This window comes from Phoenix dactylifera, chromosome 2 (assembly GCF_051530095.1).
Source record: "Phoenix dactylifera cultivar Ajwa chromosome 2, Ajwa_hap1_PhDact_Kaust_v1.1, whole genome shotgun sequence".
Classification (NCBI taxonomy): domain Eukaryota; kingdom Viridiplantae; phylum Streptophyta; class Magnoliopsida; order Arecales; family Arecaceae; genus Phoenix; species Phoenix dactylifera.
Window position 1 is genome coordinate 50,417,561 of NC_143191.1, and position 20,757 is coordinate 50,438,317.

The following is a 20,757-nucleotide window of genomic DNA, read 5'->3' on the forward strand; positions in this document are numbered from 1 at the left end:
AATTGTATTGTGTAAATAATCAATTTAGATGCTTTCTTATGATGATTCATGATTATTTAAATTATTTATATATTCATGATCCAGGGTGATACATGCAAAAGACATAAAGATGATTAAATTTTTGCATATTTGTGATAATAAAGCATCCCATAAATTTTTGAATGCTTTAATTTAGTCAATAAAAGGTCTTTTATCACCATCTCATGAAATTGAACACTTACATCATACATAATGATCCGGCCACAAAGGAAAGTCATTATATAAGGTTAATGATGAGATAAAATAATGTTATTAGTATGATATTTATGATGAAATCTTGTTGGATATCTAGTAAAATTATCCTTTGAATAACGGTGTCTAAGAAAAGCTTGTCAAAAAGGTATACGTGCCTAAGAAAGGCTGGTACTTAAGTGAGCCTAGTGTTCCACCACTGATCTGGAGCTGATCTGGTTGTTATTCTTTAGATTTTTTAACTAGACATCTGAAGTTCGTTAACTATCATACTTAATGCATTAATTTTATTATAAAGGGGTAAATCATGTAAAGTTATTATTTGGGATAATTAAGATGAATTATAATAATTCATATAAAGTATTTATCCCATTAAAGCTTTATTTTGATACTATTTTTAAAGAAAACGTCACGATAATTTGGGAGTAGCCACAACATCTTAAATTGTTATGACATGTAATTTGGATCACATTCAGTAACGTGAGACAAATTAAGTGATTAAACGGTATCTAACATTGCATTCAGGTTAATAGAATAATTATTATGCCCACAGGAAAATAATTATTTTATTGACTTAATTGGGATAAGATAGAGGATTCATCACTAAAATGAGAATTTTCTATGTCCACAGATAACGAAAATTTCTTATTTTTAGTGTGCGATATTTACTAGTCTTATTAATAAAGTTTAAAGCGAATTCAATGCATGTTACAACCTTTGCCCACAGGGAGGTTTGAATTTACTTTAATTTTGGAAAGGTTTCATAGCATAATATATTCTTGGTTTTTGCAGTTGTTCCTACTACGTTTTTGAGTACTGAATCATCTAGGGTTCCATTATTAAGTGGTGATAATTATTCTGACTGGAAAGATAAAATTTTGTTATGGATCTTGATTTGGCGCTTCGTGTGGATGAACCACCCGTCCCCATGGAATCAAGTTCGCTAACTGAAAGGGCTTCTTATGAGCAGTGGAAGCGATCTAATCGCTTAAGTTTGATACTCATTAAGTCTCATATCAGTAAGGGAATCAGGGGTTCGATCCCTAATTGCCATAAGGCAAAGAATTTCATGAAGGCCATAGAAGAGCAGTTTATCAGCTTTGATAAGGCATTGGCTAGCACCCTGATAAAAAGGCTTTCAAACATGAGGCATAATGGTTCTAAAAGTGTGCATGAACACATTATGGAGATGCATGACATTGCTGCTCGACTTAGAGGTTTAGAGATAGAGATTTAAGAGTCATTTTTGGTACATTTCATTTTGAACTCTCTTCCTAAGAAATATGGTCCTTTTAAAATTTTCTATAACACACATAAGAAAAAATGGTCAATTAATGAACTCCTGACCATGTGTGTTCAAGAGGAAGAGAGATTAAAACATGAAAAAGGGATATGTGAAGAAGGATTGTACCAAATACAAGAAGTGGCTCGAGAAGAAAGGTAATCTACTATCTCTTGTGTGTTATGAGTCTAATTTTGTTGATGTTCCTAATAATATATAGTGAATTGATTCTGGTACTATAATTCACATTGCCAATATTATATAGGGCTTTTCACTCCCTAAAAATTGGTATAAAGAGGAACATTATTAAGAAAAACTCCTCGTTATTATGGCATAAGCGATTGGGACATATCTCAATGGCAAGAATAAAGAGATTAGTAAATAAAAGAGTACTGGATACTCTTGATTTTACCGACTTTGGTACTTGTGTGGATTGCATAAAAGGAAAACAAACCAATAAAACCACTAAAGGAGCCAAAAGGAGTTTTGAAGCTCTTCAGATGATCCACACAGATCTTTGTGGGCCATTTACCCCACCTTGTCTGAATGGTTAGAGATATTTTATCTCATTCATTGATGACCATTCTCGGTATATGTATCTCTATCTTTTATATGATAAGGCTGAGGCACTTGATGCTTTCAATACATATAAAGCAGAGGTAGAGAAACAAACCGAAAAAAAAATTAAAATTATAAGATCAGACAGGGGTGGAGAGTATTATGGAAGGTACATAGAATCTAGACAGATGCCTGGGCCATTTGCTACATTCTTTAAAGAAGTGGGCATAATTGCTCAATATTCAATGTTGGAAACACCACAACAAAATGGTGTGGCAGAAATAAGGAATCATATACTGATAGACATGGTAAGGAGCATGCTTAGTTATTCGAATATCCCTATCAAGCTATGGAGTGAAGCTTTAAAAACCGCCATATATGTACTAAATAGGGTTCCATCTAGGGCTGCTCCTAAAACTCCTTTTGAGTTGTGGAAATGATGGAAACCAAGTTTAGGACATTTACACATATGGGGTGTCCAGTTGAGGTGAGAATTTATAATCCACACATAAAGAAATTAGACCCTAGGACGGTTAGCGGTTTCTTTATTGGGTATGCTAAAAACTCCAAGAAATTCAAATTCTATTGTCACGCACACACCTAGAATCGTTGAAGCTAGAAATGCTAAATTTCTTAAGGATCATGAGTTTAGTGGGAGTGGTTTTCCTCGAACCATATCGTTTGAGAAAATAAAGAAACTAATTGATGAACCAAGTGGGGAATCAATTGGTAATATAGTTGTTTTTCAAAATCCAGTTTCAAATATAATTGAAGAACAACCAATTCAAGAACAACCACACCTTGAGGAACAAACTCATACATAACCTCTTATTGAATCAAGATGATCCTCAAGAATAACAAGACCAGCAATATCTAGCGACTCCCTTGTATACCTTCAAGAATCCGACTTTGATATTGGACCACAAGTTGATCCTAATTCATTTTCAGAAGTCATGACAGGGGATCATTCCTCTCTATAGCATGATGCCATGAAGGAAGAGATGGAATCAATGGCTAAAAATCAAGTTTGGAATCTCGTCGAGTTACCACAAGGAGCAAAAGCCATTGGCTGTAAATGGATCTTTAAGACCAAAAGGGACTTAAAGCTAGACTTGTGGCCAAAGATTTCACTCCAAAAGAAGGAATTGATTTCCATGAAACATTCTCTTCAGTTTCTAAGAAGGATTCTTTTAGCATTAGTAGCTCATTTTGACTTAGAGCTACATCAGATGGATGTGAAAATGGCTTTCTTGAATGGTGATCTTGAGGAAATGGTATACATGGATCAACTTAAAGGATTTTCATCTAAGGATAATCATCTGGTTTGCAAGTTAAGAAAATCCATATATGGACTTAAACAAGCCTCCTGCCAATGGTATATCAAGTTTCACAATATTGTTACTTCATATGGTTTTACGGAGAACATTGTTGATCAGTATATATACCTTAAGGTCAGTGGAAGTAAATATATCTTTCTAGTCCTATATGTGGATGATATTTTGATTGCAACTAGTGATTTGGATTTGCTATGTGAAACTAAAATTTTGTTTTCAAAACACTTTGAGATGAAGGATTTGGGTGAAGCCTCATATGTCATTGGCATAGAGAGTCATAGAGACAGATCCTGAAAGATATTGGGATTATCTCAAAGGGTCTACATCAAAAGAGTTTTAGAAAGATTTAATATGAAGTTTTGTTCATCTTCAGTAGCACCCATTGTCAAAGGAGACAAATTCAATTTGAGACAATCACCACAAAAATAGTTTGGAACTGAAGTATATGAAAAACATACCTTGTGCTTTTGCAGTTGGTAGCTTGATTTATGCTCAAATATGTACTCGTCCAGATATTGCATTTATAGTAGAAATGTTGAGAAAATACCAAAGCAATCCTGGGCAGGAACATTGGAAAGTTGCCAATAAAGTGCTGTGGTATTTATAAGGAACCAAAAATTTCAAGTTTACTTATAGACATACAGATTTCTTGGAGGTTGTCGAATATCCAGATTCAAATTTTGCTGGATGTTCGGATATAAGGAAGTCTATAACTGCTTCATCAATTAAAGAAGCAGAATTTGTTGCATGCTGTGAAACAACTTCACATGCCAACAGGACTAACGGTCCTTGATTTTATATCAAGACCGATAAAAATCTATTGTGATAATTTGGCTGCAGTTTTCTTCTTTAAGAATAACAAAAGTGGCAGCCATAATAAGCACATAGGTATAAGGTTGTGAGAGATAAAATAAGTAAGATCTGGAGATGTGTTCATTGAATATCTCAGTACTGAGCTGATCCCATTGCCGGCTAAAAGTTTACATTGATCATGTCGATCATATGGGACTTATTAGCTCATTTGATGTCTGATCTTTCCTCTCATTTCTGTATTCACATTTTGAGAATAATACCTACAGCTTTGATACATGACCATGTTTGTGCACATAAAGTTTATTTTTGTCATGTATGGTATCTTTCGATACATAAAGAAAGGATCCTAAAAGACTATTATTTAGTCATTAAGATATGGATATATCTTATAAAGTACACATCAATAAATACCTTACATCGTAATACAGGGAAGGAAATGTCTTTATAATAAGATATAACCGCTATGATTCATGTAATGATATTTGTTGATAAAGATTACAAGATTGGATAAGTTTTATTTATGGCCATAATATAGTTTTGTCACCTTTATGTTACGTGGACCAAGTAGAAGAATGTTAACATGTCTCCTAATTTTAGAAGGCTTGATGTGGCCCACTTGATCAAGTTTACCCACATCAGGATAAACACAACCTCGTTTAAATGGTGACTTAATCCAATCTGATTAGAGGTTATTCAGAGTTTATCTTATCAGGTAGTTTCTTGATGGATAGAAACTAATTAGAGATAAACCTTAAAGATAAAGATCCGGATCCCTAACCTAGCATTATAAATAGCATGTGGATCCATCACCTAAAGCACTCAAGTCCTGTATAGGTTGGAAGCTCCGGATCTCCTCCTCTCTCTCTCCTGCAGGTCTCTTCCTCCTCGGGTGCTTAGTCTTCCTCCTCTCGTGTGAAGGTGCTTAGTTGATGTTTAATCAAAGTGCTTAATCAACTATCACCGAAGGTTAGTAAAATAATTTGCTTTATTTAATCTTCCGCTGTGCATAATAATCTTACATGCAAGTGATATGAATTGAAAGGCAGGGACGTGATCTAGAGATATTAGAGCTCATGGTTAATAAAATGTTCTTTTGCTATTTGCTTTCTGTTGCTGGAAATTGGACCCGGGGCCAATCTTCGGTCGAGGGAGAGGGAGCTGCGGGTCACCACGGCGGGGCGGCGACCAGTCGGCGGGCGGCGTCCTTCGTCTGGGGTGGCCGGAGAGAGGGAGCTGGGGGTCCTCACGGCGGGGCGGCGATCCGTCGGCGGGGCGGCGATCCGTCAGCGGGCGGCGTCCTCCGTCTGGGTGCCTGCAGACAAACCGGTGGCCGGGTTTTCCGGCGCCGGCCCTCCGACGCTCAAGTCAGGAAGGGGGCAGATAGTGTAAGGAGGAGATGAACAGTACTTGTAAGGCGCGGAATTTCCCAACCCCCTCCTGAGAAGCTAAGGCTCCCTTTTATAGGTGGGGGTCGGTTTACCTGTGATGTAACAGGGCGAGGCCATAGTACGGCTCGGCATGTGGCTCAGGTCGGCGCACGGTCAGGCGAATCATTGTGCTGATGTCGGCGGTGAGGGCGTCGTACGACCCGAACCAGTACGCTACCAGGCGAATCATTGCATTGGTGTCGGAGGTATGGCCGAGATCAGAGACTTATCATGGTTGACCAGACTCTGCTGGGCTAACTTGCCGTGGAGAGCCGAGGATCCGTAGATGTCAGGAGCCATGCGCATTAATTGTGGAGTAAGCCGGAGATCCGCATTAATGGTGGAGTAAGCCGGAGATCCGCATTAATGGTGGAGTAAGCCGGAGATCCACATTAATTGTAGAGTGAACCGGAGGGTTACAGCGGCCATGCGCAATAAATGCTGAAGCAGTGGCAGGGTATGGTCCTCAGTTGGACCTCGGAGGAGTACGGCCGTAGTAGGTGGCTGACAAGGGTAGACCTTAAGCGTCAGGATTTTCCTAGGTCGGAGGTCTCGAGGTCGGATGTCTTGAGGTCGGACGCCGACTTCGGCTGTTCAGGGTCGGCGATTGTGCGGCTTCTTGGGGGCATTTGTGTCACTTGGGGGAAAAAATCTTATTCCCCCAACACTACCCCCCGACTTCCGAGTTCGAGCGGCTTGCGGGCTCGGACGTGGGAAGTAAAGTCTATCATTAAAGTTGGGGGGCGAATCTCGTCTGCGCCCTCGTGTTTCTCGGAGTGTTTATGGCGAGACCCGCGCCCTTGGGCGTTTCGAGGTTGCTTTATTCAGCGAACTTATGGTGGAGCTCGTGTCTTTACGTTTCTCGGAGCGGGTGTAACGGGGGTGGCGTCTCTTGGATCGCCAAGATCGCTTCATGCGGCGGACTCATGATGAGGGTCCTTGGGCTCGACGAGGCGACGCCTCGATCCCGTAATCGGAATTCTCCGCTCATCAATGAGCGTGCCGTTACGGGGTTCAAAACGGACACGCGGCATGACCTAGGATCGGACGCTTCCGATCTCGTATTACTGGATCATGGATCCGGCGAGGTGAAGGCTACGTCGGGGCTCCACGTGCCCCAGGGCCTTATTAAATGAGGGGAGCGGAGGTGCCGTCCGTTCGTTGTTCAAGGCGATTCGATTCCGCGGACCCATAATGAGGCCCCGAGATCCGATGGGACAGGACTTCGATTTCGTACCCGATTTATTGATCCGGAGTGAATACGGTGCCTCGGTCTCCGAGGTCAACACGTGGCGCAATCCGATCGGGGGATGGGAACCGACCCTGCCGATCTGGACCGCCGAGGGGGTCTATATAAACCCCTTGAGGTTGCCCTAAAGGTTTTATTTGGCTGCCTCTTATTTTTGTTGTCTTTCTTCTTCCGGCCCGGGTTTCGCCTTGAAACCGCGGAGCCGGAGGACAGGGTGACGCAGCCGCCCCCAGGTCGGATCGCGGTCTACCGCGAGACACTCTGGGCTGGTCTGCGGTTTCCCGTTCACGAGTTCGTGAACAACCTGCTGGCCGAGTACCAGCTCGTCCCGGCGCAGTTGGCTCCGAACTCGTGGAGGACGATAATCGGGTTCTTGTCCCTGTGCCTCGAGCACGGGATCCCGATCTCAGTGGGTCTTTTCCGCCGGTGTTTTCTGTTGAAATAGAACCCGGCGGACGCAGGGTGGCTATACTTTGCCTTTCGGGGTGGTATGTCACTCTTCCAAGGCGCCCCTTCCTCGATTCATGAGTGGAAGGGAAAGTTTTTCTTCCTGACGTCCGAGGCGCCTTGGGGGTTCGACCCGAGGTGCGGACACCCTCGGTTGAAGGCCCTCAACAGGCTCTCCGAGCCGTCGGGGAGGGAGCTGAGGACCCTAGACTCTCTGCGAGCCCTCGGGAGGGGCAACGACCTGACCGAGCTCCTGCGAGAGGGCGCCCTGGCGAGCGTGGGTCTGAGCTCGGCGCGCCCCGAGGGTAAGGGTAGTTATATTACTTTCTTTCCTTGTCCTTTGTTTTCACTGCTACTGGTCTGACACTTAGTGAAATTTTCGTTCAGACATTTCCTTCATGCCGACCAGCAACACATCGCTTTTTTCCCGCCTGAGGAGGCGAGAGGCCGAGGCCGGCGGAGCTATGCCTCAGCCTCGGAAGAGGGCGAGATCAGACGGCGCCTCGACGTCGGCCGGGACGAGTGGCCCCGAGGCGGGGGCCTCCACAGCCGACCCGAGGCGGGCATGGGTCGTCAGCGACGTGGGCCCATCAGCCCCTCCTTGCCCTGCCCCCATTGCCCAGCGGGGGGAGCCGTCCACGATCCGGCAGCAGCGCCCGGGACCTGAGCCGACTCAAGGCCCCGAAGCGAGCGGCTCCGGGACCTCGGGCTCGGGCATGCCGGGCCTTTTCCGAGCTTCCCAGGAGGAGTCAGTCGAGCCGGACTCCCCTATTCCCGAGGGGAGCTCGGCCATTCATAACGCCGAGGTCGCACGCTCCGTGCTTCGGCGTGCGATGCTTCCAGCGGACCGGGCCGAGTTCCGGAACATTCCGCTGGAGGTGGTCGTTGACAGTGCTTACTGCAACACCGCCCGGGTAAGTCCTTTTTTCGATTTCCTTAAAGTTGTTAGTGAATCCGTATGTTTTTAACTCATGATCATTTTGTCTCTTTTCTTACAGCATGTTCACGAGCTCGACACCCTGGTGTTCATCGCCCAGGGATGCCAGGAAGAGACCCGGCGGGTCAGCCGGCAGTTGGAGCCGGCTAAGAAAAGGATCGCCGAGCTGGAGGCGGCGTTGGCCGAGGCCGAGGCTCGGAGGGCGGCCACCGAGGCCGAGCGCCTCGCTATGGCGGAGGGGCTCAAGGAGGAGAAGGCTGCTCACGCCCTAACCAGGTCGGCCTTGCGCGCCTCGGAGGCGCGCCTGGGGGAGGTCCAATCCGAGGTTGCGGGCCTCAAGTATGAGGACGGGGTTTCCCGCCTCCGAATCGAGCAGCTCGAGGCCCGAGAGAGGAGGGCACTCGAGCGAGCTGATCATGCCGTGGAGCTCTTCAAGGGGTCGCAGGAGTTCCGCGACATGTTAGAGAAGGAGACGGTCGACGGGTTTCTCCGGGGTTTTGAGAACTTCCGGCTGCAGGTGATCCGGTACTGCCCCCAGTACGACTTTTCAACGGTCCGTCCGAGGATGGACTTGGGTTACGGGTCCGATATGCAAGACCTTCCTGCCATTTTGACGTCCGAGGCAGGATTGTATGAACAAGACCCCGCCGGGCCCTCGACGACGGCGGCCGAGACGGATGACGTCCCGGAGGCGACACCGGCGGCCGAGACGGACGACATCCCGGAGGCGGCACCCGAGGCCCCTGCCCCCGACCCTGAGCCTGTGCCGGCTGAGGTCATTACTGTGCCAGACAACCCCCCGGATGTCGCCCCCGCAGCTTGAGACTTGTATTTTTTCTTTTTCATTGTATCCGAGGTCGGCTCTTGAATGGCCGACTTCCAATTTTGTAATTGGCCTTCCGGCCCTTTGTCAATGAAAAATACTTTTGTCATTTTGTGCTCGCCTTTCCCTTTCTTGTCGTGAATGAGGCTGGGGTCTTAGCTAACCGCCTCGACGACCTCTAACTCTATATTTTAGTTCTCGGGCCACTTAACGAAGTTGCCCTTTTCCTGAGTTATACCTTAGCCTTCTCGGATCTTAGTCATTCCGAGCAAAGGGAGCTCCGAGCTTAGGTTTCCAGAAAATTTTCTAAGTCCTATAACTCGGATCTTAGAATCGCGAAAGTCGTCACGTTCGGCCTTTAGGAAAATCCAAGGCATTGAGGTCGGGCCTTAGCCCTTCGAGTAGGACCGGGCTAGGTCTGTTCGTGCCGCTATTCGGGGGAGTCTAGTCGGGTTTCCGAACTTGACTTCCGGGTCCTTTGTAGGGAGCGCGGGCTAATAGTTGAATTATCGCCGAAGGTTTTCATAGTTATTGCTCTCGGACTCTGCCGAGATTTCAGTGAGTAAGGCTGGAATCTCTGAAGATCGCCTTAGTATCTGTGTTCGGCTGGTGCACTTGCGGCCAAAACCGCTTTCTCAGCTAGACATCGGAGTCTATGTATGGGGGCCGAGTTGGGCCCTAACTTACGAAGACTTTGTTCAAGTTGAGACTTGACGAGTGGAGACTTGTCGAACGGAGCATGCATAATGTAGTTAGGAGATCGGTCTTAAGCCGACCCATTGGAGTAGCCCGACTTTGGGGCGGGATAGGACTCCAACGTTAGATGATTAGCGGTGTGTAGATAAAATTTGACAAGGAGGGCATCGAGTTAGATGTACCTCTTGCATTCTTGGAGTTGTGTTCCACATGGCGGAGTAGGTTGCTTCCCTTCCTCGTCGTCCTCCGGAGTCATTTTGACTTGTAAGGGGGCTTGGGCTTCTCACGGACCCGACGACACCCACCGAAGTTCAGAGGATCTGGGGAGGCTTTATTGATCTACAGTTCTTTTCGAGGTCGAGGGAGCTTGAGACCCTCTGGTCGGACCCCGGGGCGCCTCAACCTTAGTCGAGGAGTCTTGTGTCAGGTCGGCGGGCCTGTGGGCGCTCTATCGAAGTAGGGTGCGCGCTAGTTCAATGGCAGAGCTCTGCTTCAGAAAGTATTGTCCGCTTCGGGGATCGGGGATCGTCGACCGCTCCCGGGGGTCCACTTTGTGGCGCCCCGGGTGGAACCACCCTTTCCACCCCTCACGGCTTCGTCCCTAGGTCGAGGGAGTTTGGAACTCAGCGGTCGACCCTCGGGGCATCCCGACCTTAGTCGAGGGATCGTTCGTCAGGTCGGTGGGTCTGGGCACGCTCTACCGACCTGCGACGCTTCCCGAGGTCGAGGGAGTCTGGTTCTCTACGGTCGACACTCGGGGCATCCCGACCTTAGTCGAGGAAAAGTATTGTCCGCTTCGGAGATCGGGGATCGTCGACTGCTCCCGGGGGTCCACTTTGTGGCGCCCCGGGTGGAACCACCCTTTCCACCCCTCACGGCTTCTTCCCGAGGTCGAGGGAGTCTGGTTCTCTACGGTCGACCCTCGGGGCATCCCGACCTTAGTCGAGGGAAAGTATTGTCCGCTTCGGGGATCGGGGATCGTCGACCGCTCCCGGGGGTCCACTTTGTGGCGCCCCGGGTGGAACCACCCTTTCCACCCCTCACGGCTTCTTCTCGAGGTCGAGGGAGTCTGGTTCTCTACGGTCGACCCTCGGGGCATCCCGACCTTAGTCGAGGGAAAGTATTGCCCGCTTCGGGGATCGGGGATCGTCGACCGCTCCCGGGGGTCCACTTTGTGGCGCCCCGGGTGGAACCACCCTTTCCACCCCTCACGGCTTCTTTCCGAGGTCGAGGGAGTCTGGTTCTCTACGGTCGACCCTCGGGGCATCCCGACCTTAGTCGAGGGAAAGTATTGTCCGCTTCGGGGATCGGAGATCGTCGACCACTCCCGGGGGTCCACTTTGTGGCGCCCCGGGTGGAACCACCCTTTCCACCCCTCACGGCTTCTTCCCGAGGTCGAGGGAGTCTGGTTCTCTACGGTCGACCCTCGGGGCATCCCGACCTTAGTCGAGGGAAAGTATTGTCCGCTTCGGGGATCGGGGATCGTCGACCGCTCCCGGGGGTCCACTTTGTGGCGCCCCGGGTGGAACCACCCTTTCCACCCCTCACGGCTTCTTTCCGAGGTCGAGGGAGTCTGGTTCTCTACGGTCGACCCTCGGGGCATCCCGACCTTAGTCGAGGGAAAGTATTGTCCGCTTCGGAGATCGGGGATCGTCGACCACTCCCGGGGGTCCACTTTGTGGCGCCCCGGGTGGAACCACCCTTTCCACCCCTCACGGCTTCTTCCCGAGGTCGAGGGAGTCTGGTTCTCTACGGTCGACCCTCGGGGCATCCCGACCTTAGTCGAGGGAAAGTATTGTCCGCTTCGGGGATCGGGGATCGTCGACCGCTCCCGGGGGTCCACTTTGTGGCGCCCCGGGTGGAACCACCCTTTCCACCCCTCACGGCTTCTTCCCGAGGTCGAGGGAGTCTGGTTCTCTACGGTCGACCCTCGGGGCATCCCGACCTTAGTCGAGGGAAAGTATTGTCCGCTTCGGGGATCGGGGATCGTCGACCGCTCCCGGGGGTCCACTTTGTGGCGCCCCGGGTGGAACCACCCTTTCCACCCCTTACGGCTTCTTCCCGAGGTCGAGGGAGTCTGGTTCTCTACGGTCGACCCTCAGGGCATCCCGACCTTAGTCGAGGGATCCTTGCGTCAAGCCGATGTTTCATCGTCCTGCGATACTTCTCGAGGTCGAGGGAGTTTGGGACTCTACGGTCGAGTCTCGAGGCATCCCGATTTTGGCCGGAGAATCTGAGGATCACAGACGGCCCAACATTAGAAGAGAATTACAGTCATCAAGATAAGAGAATTATTTGCAGAAAAGGAACTGAGCCCATTGTCCTGATTGTCTTGAACCCCTAGGGGTTTTACTGGTAGTACATTCGTAGATTCTCGGAGTTCCAGCTTCGCGGGATCAAGGTCCCCTCTAGGGACTTTAATTTATACGCCCCTGGTCGTTGCACCCGGGCGATTTGATACGGCCCTTCCAATCATGTTGATGGTGCCGGCAATGGGCCTGTTGTCGTCCGGATTTTCGGTTGGTACGACATCCTCCGCCGGCCTCCTTTCCTCGCGCCGGTTTCTCACGAACCGGTTGAGTACTCCTCGACGGATGAGTGCTTCTATCTCGTCCCGGAGCTGGAAGCAGTCCTCCGTGTCGTGCCCACGGTCTCGGTGGAAGCGATAGTACTTCCTGGGATTACGGGGAAATCCCGTGTCTCGCATAGGCGGCGGGGGTCGGAAGAAATCCCGACCTTCAATTTCCATCAGGATCTCGGCCCGGGGGGCGTTGACGGGTGTATAGTTCTCGTACATTCCCGGGTACGTCCGAGGCCGTGGTGGGGACCTCGGTCGAGGAGGGGTCCTCTGCTGAGGTCGCCCCTGCTGACGGGGCGGGCTCCTCAGTCTGGGGAGATTCTTCTCATGGCGAGGGGATCGGCTCCTCTGTTGGCCACGCTCCTCGCGGCGCTTCTTCTGCTTCTTAGAGGCGGGCTCGATTGCTCCCCGCCTAGAGGCAGCTGCCTCCTCGGCCTTGGCATACTTCCGGGCCCGGGCCAACATTTCGGTGAAGTCGGCCGGGAAGCTCTTCTCGATGGAGAAGAGGAATCGGTAGGAGCGAACCCCAGTTTTCAGAGCCGACATGGCTATCGACTGGTCTAGCTCGCGAACCTCCCATGTGGCGGCGGTGAAGCGGTCCAGGTATTCCTTGAGGGACTCCCCCTCTTTCTGTTTGATGTCGAGGAGGGAGTCTGACGTCCGTCGCTGGCGCCGGCTGGCAGCAAAGTTGGTGGCGAACTGCCTGCCGAGTTGCTCAAAAGAGGACACCGTGTTCGGCTTCAGTCCAGAAAACCAAAGCCGAGCGGTCCCTCGGAGGGTTGCTGGAAAGGCCTTGCAAAGTATGGCCTCCGAGGACCCTTGTAGGGCCATGAGGGCCCGATAGCTCTCCAAGTGGTCGAGAGGGTCGGTGATTCCGCTATAGGGCTCCACCTGAGGCATTTTGAACCTTGCGGGAACCGGCTCATCCTCGATCCGGCAGGAGAAGGGGGACTTGGTAGTGAACTCAAAGTCTCCCTCCTGCCTCGCCTTCTTACTGTGGAGCGCTGCAATTTGGCGCTCCAAGTGCTCAACCTTTCTGTCGAGCTCCCCCACCCGCGGGATTGTCGCCGCGGTTTGCGCCGGCTCACGGCGGTCCGGGGCTGACTCAGCCTCAGAAGGCTGGAGTCTTCTGTTGAGATCCTCCCCCGGTAGCTCTCTCTGGGGGGAAGTCCGTTCTTCGTTATTGGCTCTAGAGGAGCCATGTAGATTCTGGCCGGGGAGAACCGGGCCGTTGGGAAGAAATTCCGGCGGGACCTGGGCCCGCGGGGGAAGCGTTGGTAAAGCTTCCTCGCGTCGCAGGCCCTGAACGGCGGCGGCCAGGGCCTGGACTTGCTGTACTAAGGCGTTGAACTGTTCCGGCTGGACCTGAGGAACTGGGTCAGCCGGAGTTGGAGAATTCTGGACAGAGCGTCCAGGACTTTGCGGGGGACGCCGGGAGACGTTGGAGGCTCCCTTACTTCTCAACTTCATGACTGCTACTCGGTCCCTTCCTCTAGCGCCAATTGTTGCTGGAAATTGGACCCGGGGGCAATCTTCGGTCGAGGGAGAGGGAGCTGCGGGTCACCACGGCGGGGCGGCGACCAGTCGGCGGGCGACGTCCTTCGTCTGGGGTGGCCGGAGAGAGGGAGCTGGGGATCCTCACGGCAGGGCGGCGATCCGTCAGCGGGCGGCGTCCTCCGTCTGGGTGCCTGCAGACAAACTGGTGGCCGGGTTTTCCGGCGCCGGCCCTCCGACGCTCAAGTCAGGGAGGGGGCAGATAGTGTAAGGAGGAGATGAACAGTACTTGTAAGGCGCGGAATTTTCCAACCCCCTCCTGAGAAGCTAAGGCTCCCTTTTATAGGTGGGGGTCGGTTTACCTGTGATGTAACAGGGCGAGGCCATAGTACGGCTCGGCATGTGGCTCAGGTCGGCGCACGGTCAGGCGAATCATTGTGCTGATGTCGGCGGTGAGGGCGTCGTACGACCCGAACCAGTACGCTACCAGGCGAATCATTGCATTGGTGTCGGAGGTATGGCCGAGATCAGAGACTTATCATGGTTGACCAGACTCTGCTGGGCTAACTTGCCGTGGAGAGCCGAGGATCCGTAGATGTCAGGAGCCATGCGCATTAATTGTGGAGTAAGCCGGAGATCCGCATTAATGGTGGAGTAAGCCGGAGATCCGCATTAATGGTGGAGTATGCCGGAGATCCACATTAATTGTAGAGTGAACCGGAGGGTTACAGCGGCCATGCGCAATAAATGCTGAAGCAGTGGCAGGGTATGGTCCTCAGTTGGACCTCGGAGGAGTACGGCCGTAGTAGGTGGCTGACAAGGGTAGACCTTGAGCGTCAGGATTTTCCTAGGTCGGAGGTCTCGAGGTCGGATGTCTTGAGGTCGGGCGTTCCGAGGTCGGACGCCGACTTCGGCTGTTCAGGGTCGGCGATTGTGCGGCTTCTTGGGGGCATTTGTGTCACTTGGGGGGAAAAATCTTATTCCCCCAACACTTTCCCATTTCGAAACAATTTAACATTTCTCTTTCTCTAAATGCTTCAAAGCAAATAAATTGGTAAGTGTCTTCCGTTGTTTCTCATTTAGATCCTTTGTGGGCTACAGGAGGTCCGATGGTACTCTCTGAATTGTAAATATTTCCAGCCCAAACACAATTCTTAGTTAGAACCGATAGAACTGCGAGTCCATAGCATAGAAAGAAGCAATGTTTTCAATGTTTTCTGTAGGAACTCTGCAGGATAAGGACGGTATCAAAAAATTAAGTACTCGTATATGATTTGTCTTCTCATGGAGCCAATTTAAGGAGAACAAACTGAACATTATTTCCTGGGAAATTGATGAACCTGTTAAAATGAAACTTAAGCGTACTCAGAACTTCTGCTCTGATACCATGTTAAAATCACTATTTATCCCAAAAATTTAAATTAATAGAATGGGGTAGGTTTATTTATATTTTTTATATTTTTTTATAGAACCATCCATTTTTCAAGCTATAAACTATAGCCTTCGTATGAAAAGCACCACTTATCAGAATATTCTTAGTTGAAGTAACACCACCTATAGATCCATGCTTGGGGGAAACATAAAAGCTAAAAATCCAGCTACATCATCCTTTTATCAGAATATCATTTAAGTGATCTCACAACTACTCCAACACACAAGGAATAGTCAGCACTTGGCTAACGAGCTTGGAATCATTCACAAGATAATGCATGGACAAGATACAGGGGAATGTGTTCTGACAAATTCAAGGATGTGAGCTCCGACCAACAACCGTGTGTTAAGAACTGGGTGAAAACTTGCAGTAATTCTCTAGGACATCATAAATTCAGATCCACAGAATGTAGTTTGTACTACAGAGTGTTGTGCAACACTTGATGGTTGCTATCACAAGATGAATAGCTATTAACAGTGATGTGCTATGGCACGTAAGGCCGTCTTGTTAATAGCTATCTTCTGATGACGGTTACGGAGCGCTGCACAGTACACAGCACTCTACAATGCAAACGGTACATAAAAAAGAATTCGTGCTCAACATGTTTTGCTAGAGGAATAGAGAAAACATGAAATGGCATTTCAAAAGTTCTACCCTATAAGAATTCACTATTTAAGAAACAAAAATATATTTTAGCAAGTAAATATTTATCTTAAATGCATTATTCTATTTAAGTGAATAGTGTAAATAATAGTCTTATTATGGAAAATATTTTCTCCAAAAGGAAAAAAAAAGAAGGTGTATCCACGAAACAACTGTATCTAATCCTCGCCGCACGAAACAAGTATATCTAATCCTCACCACGCTAAACGAGTGGCTGGCTGTCTCTAAGATTTACCCAAAAATGAAAAAAAAGAAGTGTATCTAATCCTATCCACGCGGAGCAAATCTAGCGTCCCAAGGAGATTGGAAAAGAACAAGCCGCGGCGAAACAAAGAGACGGCGATCCCAATGCCGATGAAAGACAAAACGTAGAATCCCAACCGTCCGTCCCGCCGCTTACCTTATTTCGAATTTCGAACTCCCCCTTCCCCAAAACCCTCGCATTAAATCCCTTCTCCCCTTCCCGGAACCCTAACTTTAATCCCAGTTTCCCCTCATATAGCGTTCGCGATGACCCGAAAGAAGGCGGCGGCGGCGGCGGAGAAGGAGCAGGAGGAGTCGTACTCACCGCCGTCTTCGGGCCGAGACGTATCACCGGACAAGATGGAGAGCCTCAAGACTCTCAACCACCTCCTCGTCAAGGAGACGCTGGAGCTGCGGCAGCAGGTGGGCCACCTCCGGTCTCGCCACGATAGCCTCTCCGACGACCAAGCCTTCCTCGCCGGCGTCGAGTGCGACGTCAGCTGCCTTGTCCTCTCTTTCGGCCTCGCCGAGCGGGAGCTCGCGGCGCGGCGGGTGGAGGCGGACCTCCGGTCGCTGGCGGGGGCGGAGGAGCGGGTGAGGTCGCTGCAGGCGAGGGTGGATTCCATGGCGGAAGAGCTGAGGAGCAGCGGGGAGAGATTGGAGATGGTGGTTGGAGAGAAGGATGAGATGAAGAAGGCTCTGGACCTCGCCCTATCGGAAAAAGATTCGAGCTTGATGGACCTTGATCGCAAGGAGAAGGAGCTGAGGGTTCTGGAAGCCAAAGTCACGGAGCTGGAGGTTGGTATAGCTGAAGCCGGAGCAAATGTTGGGAAATTAGAGATAGAGCGCAATGATCTTGTGGAACAGGGGAATAAGAGGCAAGAAACCATCCATTCTCTTCTCCAGGAGAAGGCTTCCATGGAAACCAGCCTCGACGAATACCGGCAGTTGGTAGAAAGTATTGAGAGGGGGATGGAAGAAGTGATCAAGATTAAGCAAGAAGAGGTGGAGACGGTGAAGGCCAAGAACGAGGCGATCGCCGCGAAGGTATCAGCTTTGGAAGCAGAGCATCAAAGCCATGTTGAGAACAATCAAATATTGGAGGCTGAGGTTGATGGCTTGAAGGCTGCCATTGATTCAAGGAAGATAGAAGAGGAAGGGTTGCGGAATGAAATTGCCGAGATGGAAAAGAAGAATGTTGAGGTCACAGAGGAGCTGCGCTCTGAAGTTGCCGAGAAGGAGGCTTTTGTTGCAAAAGTATTGACTTTAGAGTCAGAGATTCGGAGCCTTTCGGAGAGCAACCATAGGCTGGGAGCTGAGCTTAATAGCTCTAAATCTGCTGCCGAAGTGCTGAAGAAGGAGGAGGAAGGGCTGCGTTCTCAAGCTGCGGAGATGGAGAAGAGGAATGAAAAGGTTACGGAGGAGCTCGAGAGGCTTCAGGCAGAGTTGGGTGCTCTGGAGAAGGAGAAGGAAGGAATTCTGCTTGACTACGAGGAGCGGATGATGGTGTCTGCCAAGGAGCTGGATGGTTTGAGGACCAGGATGGGGGAGATTGAAAGGGAGAAGGATGCAATCGAGGGAATAAGGGCTGTCCAGCAGTCTGAAATTGATGCTTTGCAGAAAGAGTTGAAACGGTTCCAATCAACTGTTCCAATATTGGAGGCTGAGGTTGATGGCTTGAAGGCTGCCATTGATTCAATGAAGATAGAAGAGGAAGGGTTGCGGAATGAAATTGCCGAGATGGAAAAGAAGAGTGTTGAGGTCACAGAGGAGCTGCGCTCTGAAGTTGCCAAGAAGGAGGCTTTTGTTGCAAAAGTATCGACTTTAGAGTCAGAGCTTCGGAGCCTTTCCGAGAGCAACCATAGGCTGGGAGCTGAGCTTAATAGCTCTAAATCTGCTGCCGAAGTGCTGAAGAAGGAGGAGGAAGGGCTGCGTTCTCAAGCTGCGGAGATGGAGAAGAGGAATGAAAAGGTTACGGAGGAGCTCGAGAGGCTTCAGGCAGAGTTGGGTGCTCTGGAGAAGGAGAAGGAAGGAATTCTGCTTGACTACGAGGAGCGGATGATGGTGTCTGCCAAGGAGCTGGATGGTTTGAGGACCAGGATGGGGGAGATTGAAAGGGAGAAGGATGCAATCGAGGGAATAAGGGCTGTCCAGCAGTCTGAAATTGATGCTTTGCAGAAAGAGTTGAAACGGTTCCAATCAACTGTTCCAATATTGGAGGCTGAGGTTGATGGCTTGAAGGCTGCCATTGATTCAATGAAGATAGAAGAGGAAGGGTTGCGGAATGAAATTGCCGAGATGGAAAAGAAGAGTGTTGAGGTCACAGAGGAGCTGCGCTCTGAAGTTGCCAAGAAGGAGGCTTTTGTTGCAAAAGTATCGACTTTAGAGTCAGAGCTTCGGAGCCTTTCCGAGAGCAACCATAGGCTGGGAGCTGAGCTTAATAGCTCTAAATCTGCTGCCGAAGTGCTGAAGAAGGAGGAGGAAGGGCTGCGTTCTCAAGCTGCGGAGATGGAGAAGAGGAATGAAAAGGTTACGGAGGAGCTCGAGAGGCTTCAGGCAGAGTTGGGTGCTCTGGAGAAGGAGAAGGAAGGAATTCTGCTTGACTACGAGGAGCGGATGATGGTGTCTGCCAAGGAGCTGGATGGTTTGAGGACCAGGATGGGGGAGATTGAAAGGGAGAAGGATGCAATCGAGGGAATAAGGGCTGTCCAGCAGTCTGAAATTGATGCTTTGCAGAAAGAGTTGAAACGGTTCCAATCAACTGTTCCAATATTGGAGGCTGAGGTTGATGGCTTGAAGGCTGCCATTGATTCAATGAAGATAGAAGAGGAAGGGTTGCGGAATGAAATTGCCGAGATGGAAAAGAAGAGTGTTGAGGTCACAGAGGAGCTGCGCTCTGAAGTTGCCAAGAAGGAGGCTTTTGTTGCAAAAGTATCGACTTTAGAGTCAGAGCTTCGGAGCCTTTCCGAGAGCAACCATAGGCTGGGAGCTGAGCTTAATAGCTCTAAATCTGCTGCCGAAGTGCTGAAGAAGGAGGAGGAAGGGCTGCGTTCTCAAGCTGCGGAGATGGAGAAGAGGAATGAAAAGGTTACGGAGGAGCTCGAGAGGCTTCAGGCAGAGTTGGGTGCTCTGGAGAAGGAGAAGGAAGGAATTCTGCTTGACTACGAGGAGCGGATGATGGTGTCTGCCAAGGAGCTGGATGGTTTGAGGACCAGGATGGGGGAGATTGAAAGGGAGAAGGATGCAATCGAGGGAATGAGGGCTGTCCAGCAGTCTGAAATTGATGCTTTGCAGAAAGAGTTGAAACAGTTCCAATCAACTGTTCATGAGTTGCAAGTTCTGTGCAATGCCTGCATCAACACAAACGCCCAACTGCAAACTGAGAGGGATTCTGCTTGGAGAGACCTCGATCTTCAGAAGGTGGAAGAGCGATGCCTGAGAGTGCAAATTGAGGAGTTGAAGAAGAGGAACGATGAGGTTGAAGACGAGAGGCAGCAGCTTCGGAGTGCACTCGGTGACTTTGCTTGGAAGGAGGAGGAACGGAAGCTGCAATCTGATGTGCTGAAGGAGGAAAAAGCTTCGACTGAGAAGAAACTGCTAACTTCTCAGCAGAGTCTCGAGGATATGGAGATAAAGTTCAGAGCTGCCGATATGAACTCTGGGAGGGCCCTTTCCCTTCTGAAGGATACCAGAGAAATGATGCTGCATGGATTAGTTGAAGGAAAAGAGAATGATGTCGAGAGGAGTATTGGGAATGAGGAAGAGAAGGATGAGGAGCTGCAGCCATTTGTGAAAGAGTTGGAGGCCATCAAGATGGCCTTCAAGGGCAGGGTGGGGAAGATTGAGGACATGAGCAGGGAGCTTAAGGTCTTGCAGCATGAAGTGGCCGAGGCTCGGAAGAAGGGAGGACTGGGGAGATGGCTGTATCCCGCTGCAACCACCGTTCTTGCTGCCATCTCCTTTGCCGCCTATGCGGCCAAGGGTGCTTAACCTTTTGATATCAGCTCAAGATCTTGCAGAATTTTCTTTTGGATGTTTTGTTGATACCGGGACTCGGTTAAAGTTGTGAGTTGCTTTGATTTGGTAATCATCTATCACTCTGATGTAGAACCTAATGTTTTGATATGCAAGGAGATGTGTTTCTATCCAGTTTTCTCTATGATGCCCAGTTATATGTTTCATAGAGGTGAAAACCTCTTCTAGCTGTGAATATTTGGGTCCACCGTGTAGTACTTCATGAAACATATAGCTGGACATGTACCATAAAAATTTGAGGAGACTTCTACAGGCGGATGTACTTTAATTTATGTTTAAGGCTGTAGAAAAAGAAGAGAAAGATCTAAATTAACATAGATGGAGGTTGCGAGGAAGGATATAAAAAAACTCTGAATAATAGTTAGAGAAAGGCTAAATGATGGTGATGGTAATCAGTTTTCTTTTTTTTCTTCTTCCAAGAGCCAACTAGCAAGAAATTGTTCTTTCTCTAAGGGGAGAAATGACCCAGGTTGGTTGTCTTCTTTGAAGTACTATATGTGATGCCCTTCCCTACT

The 20,757-nt window shown here is 49.4% G+C and overlaps 1 protein-coding gene across 1 annotated transcript; it reads left to right on the top strand.

Annotated features, from left to right (window-relative positions):
• The first annotated feature begins 16,013 nt into the window (after window positions 1-16,013).
• Window positions 16,014-20,356, top strand: LOC103724226 (uncharacterized). The gene has a single exon (XM_008815421.6). It carries the CDS (start codon window positions 16,475-16,477, stop codon window positions 20,195-20,197), a length of 3,723 nt encoding a protein of 1,240 aa, XP_008813643.5. The 5' UTR covers window positions 16,014-16,474; the 3' UTR covers window positions 20,198-20,356.
• The last annotated feature ends 401 nt before the right edge of the window (window positions 20,357-20,757 follow it).